A 14,247-nucleotide genomic window follows, 5' to 3' on the forward strand; every position below is an offset into this window, starting at 1 on the left:
GAGTATAGAGCCGGCTGGTCCCTGAACGCAGCATGGAGAAGCGAGTATAGAGCCGGCTGGTCCCTGAACGCAGCATGGAGCAGCGAGTATAGAGCCGGTTGGTCCCTGAACGCAGCAGCGAGTTTAGATCCGACTGGTCCCTGAACGCAGCCCGGAGCAGTGGGGTTAGAGCCGGCTGGTCCCTGAACGCAGCACGGAGCAGTGATTATAGAGCCAGTGGGTTTGGAGCCGGCCCACAGTTATTTTTAGAGCGCAGGAATTTCCAGACACCACCCGACTCGTGCTCTTACTTCCTACTTCTTACTCTTACTTGCTCTTCTTCTCTCTCTATCTACCCGCTCTTCTTCTTCTGGTGTTTCACTCTAAGCGAACCCTAAATCTGGGTCTGGCTTCGGCCCCAGAATAAGCTGCTTGGTTTAGAGGCTTTAAACACACACAGAGGTCAAAGGTTACATTTATTTTCATGCATTCACATGTAATTATGGTTTTCTCTAAAATAACAGTGAAAACGTCTGCAGATGATTTAAAAGGCTTTTATTGTGAAACATCTGAGCAGGAAGTTTATTATTGACTGTCAAATAATCAATTTAGGAAATATCTTTTCTGAAAAACAACAACAATTGTATATATATTATATATATATATATACACTGTATATATACATTTCTATATAATAATACAAAAATATATATACGGTATGTAATATTTGTCCAGAAATAAATAAAAGTATAATAATAAAGAACAATATATATATATATATATATATATATATATATATATATATATATATATATATATGTATATATAAAAAGGCTACCACAATAAAAGCCCAGAGGAAGGAAGTCCTTTCACAATAAAAGCCTTGAGGGAGTCTAAGAGAGGTGATGAAATATTAAAGGAGCACTATTGAAGTGTCTCTGAAGGGAAAGCACAGCAGCTTTAATATTTAAATCACCACGAGACGTTTCTATTGGTTCACAGGATTAAAGAGTCAAGAAGCTCCTAATAGCTTCATTATAGAGAATAAATCTTATTATTAATCATAGACAATTGGAAACAATAAATATCTTTAGTTTCATAGATTATTGTGAAGAAAACTGAAATAATATATCAAACGTGTGTTATTACGTCTTTTGCGTTTTTCTTTGTCACATTACAAATTAAGTCGATAATCTGGAGTTTTTGAACAGTTGATCGATAATTTATTTATATATATATATATATATATAAAAACTATATATGTATATATATATTATATTTACACATACAGTATATATATATATATATATATAAATATAATATATTATATATCAAATATTTATAGATGAATCCAAACCAGCTGACATTAGAAGGGTTTTAAGCATTTAAATATAGATGAATAGCGTGACTCCCCCTCCTCTCTCTCCTCCTCCTCCTCTCCCCCCTCCCCCTCCTCTCTCTCCTCTCCCTCCTCCTCCTCCTCTCCCTCTTCTCCCTCCTCCTCCTCACCCCCCTCCTCCCTCTCCTCTCCCTCCTCTCCCTCCTCTCCCCCTCTCCTCCTCTCCTCCCTCCTCCTCCTCCTCCTCCTCTCCTCTCCCTCCTCTCCCCCTCTTCCTCTCCCTCCTCTCCTCTCCCTCCCCCCTCCTCTCTCTCTCTCCTCCTCCTCCTCCCTCCTCCTCCTCTCCTCTCCTCTCCTCTCCTCTCTCTCTCTCCTCCTCCTCTCTCCTCTCTCCTCTCTTCCTCCCTCCTCCTCCCCCCTCTTCCTCCTCCCTCCTCCCTCCTCCTCCCCCCTCTTCCTCCTCCCTCCTCCCTCCTCCTCCCTCCTCCCCCCTCCCCCTCCTCTCTCTCCTCTCCCTCCTCCTCCTCCTCTCCCTCTTCTCCCTCCTCCTCCTCACCCCCCTCCTCCCTCTCCTCTCCCTCCTCTCCCCCTCTCCTCCTCTCCTCCCTCCTCCTCCTCCTCCTCCTCTCCTCTCCCTCCTCTCCCCCTCTTCCTCTCCCTCCTCTCCTCTCCCTCCCCCCCTCCTCTCTCTCTCTCCTCCTCCTCCTCCCTCCTCCTCCTCTCCTCTCCTCTCCTCTCCTCTCTCTCTCTCCTCCTCCTCTCTCCTCTCTCCTCTCTTCCTCCCTCCTCCTCCCCCCTCTTCCTCCTCCCTCCTCCCTCCTCCCTCCTCCTCCTCCTCCTCCTCCTCCTCCTCCCGTGGTGAGGCCTCTTACCTTCAGGCGACTCCTCCTGGACGTACGTCCCCGTCAGGTATCTGTGGACCAGCGCTGATTTACCGCTGGCCAGGTTACCCACAATGCCCTGGGGGAAGAGTAAGATGAAAGAGGTCCATTTCATTCTATGTTTGTATAACTAAGCCGATACATATCTACTAGTTAAAGTCAATAAGACTAATAGTATTAATAATAACAATACAGATAATAATGTTATTGAACTTAATAAATAATATGTTAGAAAAAGATAGATGTTATAGAACATAAATTAGACGGATCCCATGAACTCACCACTTTGAGCTCTGGTACCGTCCGACTCAGCGTCCACTCCTGACTGTTCACGAACGCATCTGGAAGAGAAGAACAACGCCGTCAGTCAGTCAACCATGGTGCGTTCAGGGGCCCAAGAGTACGTCGCGTTACCAAAAGAACCGAGTCAAAATGATCCTGATGAGGTGAGAGGCTCTGTAATCAGTCATCAAGAGATCTGTAATCAGTCATCAAGAGATCTGTAATCAGTCATCAAGAGATCTGTAATCAGTCATCAAGAGATCTGTAATCACAGATCCAAGACCACCTAAGATCTAAACTCACTGACATTAGGAGCTCAAATCACAGATCTTACGATTTCAAATCACTGATCTTAAGCGCTCAAATTCCTGATCTTAAGATCTCAAATCACTGCTCTAGGGATCTGTAAACTCACCATGAGGTCACATATTGATATTATCAATACCAAGGGATCAAACGATGTATTGATTAGGCTTCGGTACCAGAACTCAGATCATCATGAATACAGAACAGACGCCCTTATGTTTCCTCAAAGACCATCTGAAGCTCATTAGGACCTTAAAACCAGTTCAAGAACCAGTTTGAGGACCTGTTTAAGAACCTGTTTAAGAACCAGTTTAAGGACCTCCCAGATAGCGATGCTGGTCAGACCCCATCCCCCTGCTGGTCTCAGAGACCCCCTGGTCTCTGGGTAAAGTAGGTTAGTGGATCAGGTCCACTTAGAGCCCCCAGTTCTTGATTACTAATTCATCATCGGCAATCTGTGCAGCCCGTTCCCCCCGATGTCGCTCCACCAGATAGAGATATATATATATATATACACACATATATATATATATATATATATATATATATATATGCACACACACACATAAGTATTCTCCAGTACTTGTAGGCGTGTACTTTGTGTTTTTCTGCCGTCTACATTCTCAACACATGCAGAGTATCATATTTATTTTAGGTGGAGGTATAAATATTCTTTGTAGAGATACTTCTCTCTTTTCCACTGAGTCACTGTGTCTGGTTCAGGTACTTTAAGAGTTCTGAGTAATGTTTATATACGGATGAAAAGTATTGTACTACCATACTTATACCTCTACTACTACTAGTACTGATACTTCTACTACTATTAATACCTCTACTACTACTACTACTACTACTACATATAGTGTGTGTATGTATGTATATATTCTTTCCAGAGAGATACCAACAGCACACACACACACACACACACATATACGTATGTGTGTGTGTGTGTGTGTGTGTGTGTGTGTGTGTGCGCTGTTGGTATCTCTCTGGAAAGAATCCAGAAAGAAGCGTTCGTATTGGCCGGTGGACACAGAGGGACATTGTGGAGGTTTTTAACGTCACTGCCAGGCAGGATGTTGATCCAGCTGCTTCCTGTTTTCAGTGGGGGGGGGGGGGGGGTACGACCCACCGAGGAAGAGGAGGATGAGGAAGAGGAGGACAGGTGAGACGGGATAGAAAAACAAGGACAGGAGGAAGAACAGATGGAGACGAAGAGGAGGTATCGCTCAGGGAGGAAAACCTAGAAATGAGAGCGAGCTCCATCTTCCTCTGCTCATCGCTCTGTGACAACGCTGAAGCACCACAGAAGAAGAAGAAGAGATGAGCAGGAGGAACCAAAGGACTACAAGAGTCCAAGATCTGGAACCGTTAACAACATATAGCCAAACAATCCAAGACCTGGAACGTTGAAGAATCCAAAACCTGGAACCTTTAGACCTGGAACCTTGAACAACGTAGATCCAAACAATCAAACACCTGGAACATTTAAGACTTGCAAGAGACCAAACCTGAACCACCATTAAACAGTGCAGACCTTCACCCGGACCACCAAAGACCCTCATCTACTCGAATGTAAAACCAGAATCTTTCATCCAGAACACACTTGTGACCAACAAGACCACCAACAGGAAATAACAACAGGACCAACCACAGGACCAACCACAGGAACAACCACAGGACCAACAACAGGACCAACCACAGGACCAACAACAGGACCAACCACAGGACCAACAACAGGACCAACCACAGGACCAACCACAGGACCAACAACAGGACCAACCACAGGACCAACAACAGGACCAACCACAGGACCAACAACAGGACCAACCACAGGACCAACAACAGGACCAACCACAGGACCAACCACAGGACCAACAACAGGACCAACCACAGGACCAACAACAGGACCAACCACAGGACCAACCACAGGACCAACAACAGGACCAACCACAGGACCAACAACAGGACCAACCACAGGACCAACAACAGGACCAACCACAGGACCAACAACAGGACCAACCACAGGACCAACCACAGGACCAACAACAGGACCAACCACAGGACCAACCACAGGACCAACCACAGGACCAACCACAGGACCAACAACAGGACCAACCACAGGACCAACAACAGGACCAACCACAGGACCAACCACAGGACCAACAACAGGACCAACCACAGGACCAACAACAGGACCAACCACAGGACCAACAACAGGACCAACCACAGGACCAACAACAGGACCAACCACAGGACCAACCACAGGACCAACAACAGGACCAACCACAGGACCAACCACAGGACCAACCACAGGACCAACCACAGGACCAACAACAGGACCAACAACAGGACCAACCACAGGACCAACCACAGGACCAACCACAGGACCAACCACAGGACCAACAACAGGACCAACCACAGGACCAACAACAGGACCAACAACAGGACCAACCACAGGACAAAGAACAGGAACAACCACAGGACCAACCACAGGACCAACAACAGGACCAACCACAGGACCAACAACAGGAACAACAACAGGAACAACAACAGGACCAACAACAGGACCAACCACAGGACCAACCACAGGACCAACCACAGGACCAACAACAGGACCAACCACAGGACCAACCACAGGACCAACAACAGGAACAACAACAGGACCAACCACAGGAACAACAACAGGAACAACAACAGGACCAACCACAGGATCAACAACAGGACCAACCACAGGACCAACAACAGGAACAACCACAGGACCAAGAACAGGAACAACAACAGGACCAACAACAGGACCAACCACAGGACCAACCACAGGACCAACAACAGGACCAACCACAGGACCAACCACAGGACCAACCACAGGACCAACAACAGGACCAACCACAGGACCAACCACAGGAACAACCACAGGACCAACCACAGGACCAACCACAGGACCAACAACAGGACCAACAACAGGACCAACCACAGGACCAACCACAGGACCAACAACAGGACCAACCACAGGACCAACCACAGGACCAACCACAGGACCAACAACAGGACCAACCACAGGACCAACAACAGGACCAACCACAGGACCAACCACAAGACCAACAACAGGACCAACCACAGGACCAACAACAGGACCAACCACAGGACCAACCACAGGACCAACCACAGGACCAACAACAGGACCAACCACAGGACCAACAACAGGACCAACCACAGGACCAACAACAGGACCAACCACAGGACCAACCACAGGACCAACAACAGGACCAACCACAGGACCAACCACAGGACCAACCACAGGACCAACCACAGGACCAACAACAGGACCAACAACAGGACCAACCACAGGACCAACCACAGGACCAACCACAGGACCAACCACAGGACCAACAACAGGACCAACCACAGGACCAACAACAGGACCAACAACAGGACCAACCACAGGACAAAGAACAGGAACAACCACAGGACCAACCACAGGACCAACCACAGGACCAACAACAGGAACAACAACAGGAACAACAACAGGACCAACAACAGGACCAACCACAGGACCAACCACAGGACCAACCACAGGACCAACCACAGGACCAACAACAGGACCAACCACAGGACCAACCACAGGACCAACAACAGGAACAACAACAGGACCAACCACAGGAACAACAACAGGAACAACAACAGGACCAACCACAGGATCAACAACAGGACCAACCACAGGACCAACAACAGGAACAACCACAGGACCAAGAACAGGAACAACAACAGGACCAACAACAGGACCAACCACAGGACCAACCACAGGACCAACAACAGGACCAACCACAGGACCAACCACAGGACCAACCACAGGACCAACAACAGGACCAACCACAGGACCAACCACAGGAACAACCACAGGACCAACCACAGGACCAACCACAGGACCAACAACAGGACCAACAACAGGACCAACCACAGGACCAACCACAGGACAAAGAACAGGACCAACAACAGGACCAACAACAGGACCAACCACAGGACCAACCACAGGACCAACCACAGGACCAACCACAGGACCAACAACAGGACCAACAACAGGACCAACCACAGGACCAACCACAGGACCAACAACAGGACCAACCACAGGACCAACAACAGGACCAACAACAGGACCAACCACAGGACCAACAACAGGACCAACAACAGGACCAACCACAGGACCAACCACAGGACCAACCACAGGACCAACCACAGGACCAACAACAGGACCAACCACAGGACCAACAACAGGACCAACCACAGGACCAACAACAGGACCAACCACAGGAACAACAACAGGACCAACCACAGGACCAACAACAGGACCAACCACAGGACCATGTCTGTAGTTCTACAGGACCAATAACCTCCTGAAGGAAAGAAAGAGAAACCAGATAAAAACTACTGAACGTCCACAACGTCCCCACACACACACACGCCCACACACACACACGCACACCTGTTCAACCTGTCTGTTTACCCTCTCTGTCTGTTTAACAGAGAACAGGTGACACACCTGTTCTCTGTTAAACAGACATTAATTCTTATTAAATTCTCCGTTAATAAATAAAAAGAATAATTGAATGAATAAATCTCGAGCCAATCAGAGCAGAGGGTTTTCAAGAGGAGGTTCTTAAAGAGACAGGCACGAAAATACAGGCGTTGTCTTACAGAAACAGATCGTGTCCCCTTCAAGAGATATTCCACTTGTAGGATGGATTAGAATATGAGGAAGAGGAAGCAACCTGTTGGAGTCAGCTGACAGAAGCCTGGATACTACCTAATACATAAATAGATGTAAATACAAAATAATGTATATAAATGAATAATTAAATAGTACTGTTATTATAAAATATCACACAGGAACATGAAACACACAAACCATCACAAGCTTACACACACACACACTGACCTAAATCTCTCTCTCCAAATAAATTTAAAAAACACACACACACACACACACACACGTAAGGTGTCCATATAATCAGAGAGCTTATCGTGTAGAGCAGAATTACAGAGTGTTTGTAAAAGAGATGGATCTGAGAGTGAGTGTGTGTGTGTGTGTGTGTGTGTGTGTGTCAGCCTGCTTACATCATAATACTGTCTGGTAGAACCGTGTGTGTGCATGTTTAAATATCTCCTCTCTGCCGGTATCAAAGGGTTCAGTGAGCGTCCTCACCATCCGATGGATTTGAGCCTTATGTAAGAGGGGGGTGGAAATGAAGAGAGGGGGTCGGGGTGAGGGGAGTGTGGCGGGGTGGGGGGAGTGAGGTGGGGGGAGTGAGGCGGGGTGGGGGAAGTGAGGCGGGGTGGGGAGAGTGAGGCGGGGTGAGGGGAGTGAGGCGGGGTGAGGGAAGTGAGGCGGGGTGGGGGGAGTGAGGCGGGGTGGGGGGAGTGAGGTGGGGGGAGTGAGGCGGGGTGGGGGAAGTGAGGCGGGGTGAGGGGAGTGAGGCGGGGTGAGGGGATTGAGGCGGGGTGAGGGAAGTGAGGCGGGGTGAGGGAAGTGAGGCGGGGTGGGGAGAGTGAGGCGGGGTGGGGGGAGTGAGGCGGGGTGGGGAGAGTGAGGCGGGGTGAGGGGAGTGAGGCGGGGTGGGGGAAGTGAGGCGGGGTGAGGGGAGTGAGGCGGGGTGAGGGGAGTGAGGCGGGGTGGGGGAGTGAGGCGGGGTGGGGGAGTGAGGCGGGGTGGGGGAGTGAGGAGGGGAGTTTAAAAAGTTTAAGTGGACAGACAGAAATAATTCATTCCCCGCTGGAGACTCGGAGAACCAGGACAGTCCTTTGGCCCAGTTTAGATATCCCACAATGCTCTGCTCCTCCCCTCTGACCCCCCCTAAGCTATCCCCCCCCCCCCCCCCGTGTTAAATGGTGGGAACATTTGAACTGATGTCATCTTTAAAAGATGGATTATCAGAAATATGCAAACAGGAAGTCATTATAATAATAAACAACCACTAAATAAACAAAAACAGGAAATAAGGAAAGGAGAGAAGAGGAGGATAAAAAAGGGGAAAGGGAAGAAGAGGAGGAGGAAGAAGAAGAGCAGAAGGGAGAAGAGGAGGGCGCAGGAGAGCAGAAGGGAGAAGAAGAGGAGGAAGAAGAAGAAGAACAGAAAGTAGAAGAAGAAGAAGAAGAAGAAGAGCAGAAGGGAGAAGAAGAGGAGGAAGAAGAAGAAGAAGTGCAGAAGGGAGAAGAAGAGGAGGAGGAAGAAGAGCAGAAGGGAGAAGAAGAGGAGGTCATCCTTCCGTCTCTTTGAACCTTGAAGGATTTTGTGTGTGTGTGTGTGTGTGTGTGTGTGTGTGTGTATGGGAGCAGAAGATCAACAGCTCTCATCTGGAGGAGCTGCAACCATCTGAGGAGAGAGACTGTGCACGTGAGAGCGAGTGTGTGTGCACGTGAGAGCGAGTGTGTGTGCACGTGAGAGTGTGCACGTGAGAGCGAGTGTGTGTGCACGTGAGAGCGAGTGTGTGTGCACGTGAGAGTGTGCACGTGAGAGCGAGTGTGTGCACGTGAGAGCGAGTGTGTGTGCACGTGAGAGTGAGTGTGTGTGCACGTGAGAGAGTGTGCACGTGAGAGCAGTGTGTGTGCACGTGAGAGTGAGTGTGCACGTGAGAGAGTGTGTGCGTGCACGTGAGAGAGTGTGTGTGCACGTGAGAGCGAGTGTGTGCACGTGAGAGAGTGTGTGTGCACGTGAGAGCGAGTGTGTGTGCACGTGAGAGCGAGTGTGTGTGCACGTGAGAGCGAGTGTGCACGTGAGAGCGAGTGTGTGCACGTGAGAGCGAGTGTGTGTGCACGTGAGAGAGTGTGTGCACGTGAGAGAGTGTGTGCACGTGAGAGCGAGTGTGTGTGCATGTGAGAGAGTGTGTGCACGTGAGAGCGAGTGTGTGTGCATGTGAGAGAGTGTGTGCACGTGAGAGCGAGTGTGTGCACGTGAGCGCGAGTGTGTGTGCACGTGAGAGCGAGTGTGTGTGCATGTGAGAGAGTGTGTGTGCACGTGAGAGCGAGTGTGTGTACGTGAGAGAGTGTGTGTGCACGTGAGAGCGAGTGTGTGTGCACGTGAGAGCGAGTGTGTGTGCATGTGAGAGAGTGTGTGTGCACGTGAGAGCGAGTGTGTGTGCACGTGAGAGCGAGTGTGTGTGCATGTGAGAGAGTGTGTGTGCACGTGAGAGCGAGTGTGTGTGCACGTGAGAGCGAGTGTGTGTGCATGTGAGAGAGTGTGTGTGCACGTGAGAGCGAGTGTGTGTACGTGAGCGCGAGTGTGTGTGCACGTGAGCGCGAGTGTGTGTGCATGTGAGTGAGTGTGTGTGCACGTGAGAGCGAGTGTGTGTACGTGAGAGAGTGTGTGCACGTGAGAGCGAGTGTGCACGTGAGTGTGTTTGTGAAGCAGTAATTGGCAACCGTGTGTGTTTTCACTGTGTGTTTTGACACACATGCATTACTTCTGCATGACTGAGGATATAGGTCACACACACACACACACACACACACACACACACACACACACACACACACACACACACACACACACCGCCACCCTCTCTCTCACACACACACACACATTGCCACACACACTAAATTAACCTGCTGATTGTATGAGATGAAGGTAAACACTGGGAGGTCATATTTCCCAGCATGCCTCAGCAGCTGGGAGGTCATATTTCCCAGCATGCCTCAGCAGCTCTCCACCCATCAGGAATCCCAGTAATGTTGACGCTGCTACCTGAAAACTACTACTACTGAAAAGTACATCAGGAATGCAGTACTTTTACATCAATACTGTAGGATGTTAAAGTACATGGTCATGTTATACTACACTTTATACTGCTAAATATTGTACTTGTTACTGTCTCAGAAGTACCTATAATACTTATACTTTACTAGAAGTACTATAGGAACTTATAGTAAAGTAGAAGTACATATTGTTTGTGTTATTACAGATGATATAAACACATTAACACATTATTCTCTTGAGTATACGTTGATGAAGTACTTGAGAAGGATTTGAAGGCAGCTGCTAGTAGAAGAGTATGTGTACTAGTATTTCATGAAGTACTTTCTATGTCTGACTTCCTGTCTGTCCGTCATGTTTTCCATCTCCAGGGAAACAGGAAGAGATAACACAAACGTTCCTCCTTCAGACCTCTGGTCTGGGAAAGTACTGGAAGTACAAAGTACTCTGTTTGTGTGAAAGTATTTACAGTTTAAAGTAATGAAAGACAAACGGCACCGGCTGAGCTAAACAAACAAGGCTAAACACGAGGTCGGGAGGTCACATGACAAGTGACGTGAGGTCACATGACGAGTGATGAGAGGTCACATGACGAGAGGTCACATGACGAGAGGTCACATGACAAGTGACGAGAGGTCACATGACGAGAGGTCACATGACGAAAGTGACGAGAGGTCACATAACACCAGGTCACATGACGAGAGGTCACATGACGAGAGGTCACATGACGAGTGATGAGAGGTCACATGACGAGAGGTCACATGACGAGGTCGCATGACGAGAGGTCACATGACGAGAGGTCGTATGACAAGTGATGAGAGGTCACATGACGAGAGGTCACATGACGAGAGGTCGTATGATGAGTGATGAGAGGTCACATGACGAGGTCACATGACGAGAGGTCACATGACGAGAGGTCACATGACGAGAGTGACGAGAGGTCACATAACATCAGGTCACATGACGAGAGTTCACATGACGAGTGATGAGAGGTCACATGACGAGTGATGAGAGGTCACATGACGAGAGGTCACATGACGAGTGATGAGAGGTCACATGACGAGAGGTCACATGACAAGAGGTCACATGACGAGAGGTCACATGACGAGAGTGACGAGAGGTCACGTGACGAGAGGTCACATGACGAGAGGTCACATGACGAGAGGTCACATGACGAGTGATGAGAGGTCACATGACGAGAGGTCGCATGACGAGAGGTCGTATGACGAGTGATGAGGTCACATGACGAGAGGTCGCATGACGAGAGGTCGTATGACGAGTGATGAGAGGTCACATGACGAAAGGTCACATGACGAGAGGTCGTATGATGAGTGATGAGGTCACATGACGAGAGGTCACATGACGAGAGGTCGCATGACGAGAGGTCGCATGACGAGAGGTCACATGACGAGAGGTCACATGACGAGTGATGAGAGGTCACATGACGAGAGGTCACATGACGAGAGGTCACATGACGAGAGGTCGCATGACGAGAGGTCACATGACGAGTGATGAGAGGTCACATGACGAGGTCACATGACGAGAGGTCACATGACGAGTGATGAGAGGTCACATGACGAGAGGTCGCATGACGAGAGGTCACATGACGAGAGGTCGCATGACGAGAGGTCACATGACGAGTGATGAGAGGTCACATGACGAGAGGTCACATGACGAGAGGTCGTATGACAAGTGATGAGGTCACATGACGAGAGGTCACATGACGAGAGGTCGTATGATGAGTGATGAGAGGTCACATGACGAGAGGTCACATGACGAGAGGTCACATGACGAGAGGTCGTATGACAAGTGATGAGAGGTCACATGATGAGAGGTCACATGACGAGAGGTCGTATGACAAGTGATGAGAGGTCACATGACGAGAGGTCGCATGACGTTAGGTCGCATGACGAGAAGTCACACGACGAGAGGTCACATGACATCAGGTCACATGACATCAGGTCACATGACGAGAGATCACATGACGAGAGGTCACATGACATCAGGTCACATGACGAGAAGTCACATGACGTCAGGTCACATGACGAGAGGTCACATGACGAGAGGTCACAAGACATCAGGTCACATGACGAGTGACGAGAGGTCACGTGACGAGAGGTCACGTGACATCAGGTCACGTGACGAGGTCACATGACAAGTGACGAGAGGTCACGTGACGAGAAGTCACATGACGAGAGGTCACACAGTTACCTTCAGCGCTTCCTCCGTTCACGCTCTCCGTGCTGGACTCCGCCACCGCTCTTCTGGGCCGGTCAGAGGCGGGGCTTCCCGACGGCGTGGAGGAGGCGGCCCTGTCCCGTCTGGAGAAGATCCCGCTGAAGAACCGGACCAGACGCCGCTCCCCCCCCCCCGCCCCTCTCTGCCGCCGGCCGCACAAGGTCGCTGTTGTCCAGCGTGCGGTTCTTGGCCCCGCCCCCTCTCAGGTCCGCCATAGAGCCCGTCTTGTTCAGGACGGCGCCGACCTCCAGGGTCCTGCTCTTTGAGGGGGGCTCGCCGGCCACGCCGGGTCGGTGCCTGAAGCTGAAGCTGCGGTGCAGGAGGCCGGGCGCTCGCTTAGGGGGCGGGGCCTCGGGGGGGGAGGAGGAGGCGTGAGTAGCCGCCGCGGGAGGCGAGGAGCTCCTCTCCTCCACGCTCCGAGCTTTCAGGAGCCTCCTCTTCGTTGGATTCACACCTGCTGCCTCCTTCTCCCTTGGCTCCTTCTCCCTCGCCTCCTTCTGCAGGAGGAGCTTCCTGGACAGCTTCAGCCTCCCCAGCTCCAGCTGCCCCATGCTGAAAGTCCTGAAGTTCCTCATGTAGCCGTGGGAGGCCTCCACCTGCACCTCCTCCTCCAGCAGGACTTCCTGCGGGCCCCCCTGGGGGTCCTCGGCCTGCCGGGGGTCCACCCCACCACCCTCCTCCTCTAAGCTCTCCCTCTTCACCAAGGTGAGGGAGATCCGGTACACTGTCTTCCTCTGGGGCGCTCCCCTCTCCATCCGGTCCAGCAGGTACATCCCTGATCCTGATCCTGATCCTGCACACCCTGATCCTAGTCCTGCACACCCTTATGCGCACAAACCGGTTCAGCAGCACCGAAGAAGAGCTGCGGGACAGAAACCGACTCTGCAGACGTGGTCCCCCTCCCCCCTCCCGGTAGGGACCGACTACCTCCCGGTGTAGAGGGAGTCCCCCTCGGAGAGCTCGAGATCCCGCTCCGGTATCCGCGTCGCAGCGTCTCCCATTGTGCGCGCACACACCCCCTCGACCCCCCTTCTCCTCAAACCGGTTTCTCAGAGTGACCCGCACGCTCCTGGACTGAGACCCCGTAGACCCGGACCCGGTGCCTCCCAGTCTTCTGCCCCGTGAGCTCCGGCTTTAACCTCCCTGACAGCGACGCTAACACGGAGTCCCGGTCCCGGTCCTGCTCCTCCGGTCTGCCTGCGCTCTGCACGCTCCCCGCTCCGAGAGGGGAGGAGGGGAAACCCGGACCGGAGTCCAGCAGGACGCTGGATCCGGATCCTTCGTTTTATACACTATATTATTATATACACGGAGTAGTTAATAAAGTAAACAATAACATATTATACATGTTATTATATACACGGAGTAGTTATTGTATATTTTAATATTACGTGTTGTAATATATATATATATATATATATATATATATATATATCATATACTATCTATAATATAAAAAATATAATACATCATATAAT

General features: G+C 50.2%; 1 protein-coding gene across 1 annotated transcript in view; it reads right to left on the reverse strand.

The window, feature by feature from the left end:
* The window catches only part of agap1 (ArfGAP with GTPase domain, ankyrin repeat and PH domain 1), an 86,712-nt gene extending 72,762 nt beyond the window's left edge, over positions 1 to 13,950 (reverse strand). Inside the window, 4 exon segments of the mRNA XM_034548739.1 lie at positions 2,191 to 2,278; positions 2,482 to 2,540; positions 12,743 to 12,894; positions 12,896 to 13,950. Of these exon segments, the coding sequence (XP_034404630.1) occupies positions 2,191 to 2,278; positions 2,482 to 2,540; positions 12,743 to 12,894; positions 12,896 to 13,542 (946 nt within the window). The 5' untranslated portion in view covers positions 13,543 to 13,950.
* Between the last annotated feature and the right edge of the window lie 297 nt (positions 13,951 to 14,247).

Source organism: Cyclopterus lumpus, chromosome 2 (assembly GCF_009769545.1).
Source record: "Cyclopterus lumpus isolate fCycLum1 chromosome 2, fCycLum1.pri, whole genome shotgun sequence".
Classification (NCBI taxonomy): Eukaryota; Metazoa; Chordata; class Actinopteri; order Perciformes; family Cyclopteridae; genus Cyclopterus; species Cyclopterus lumpus.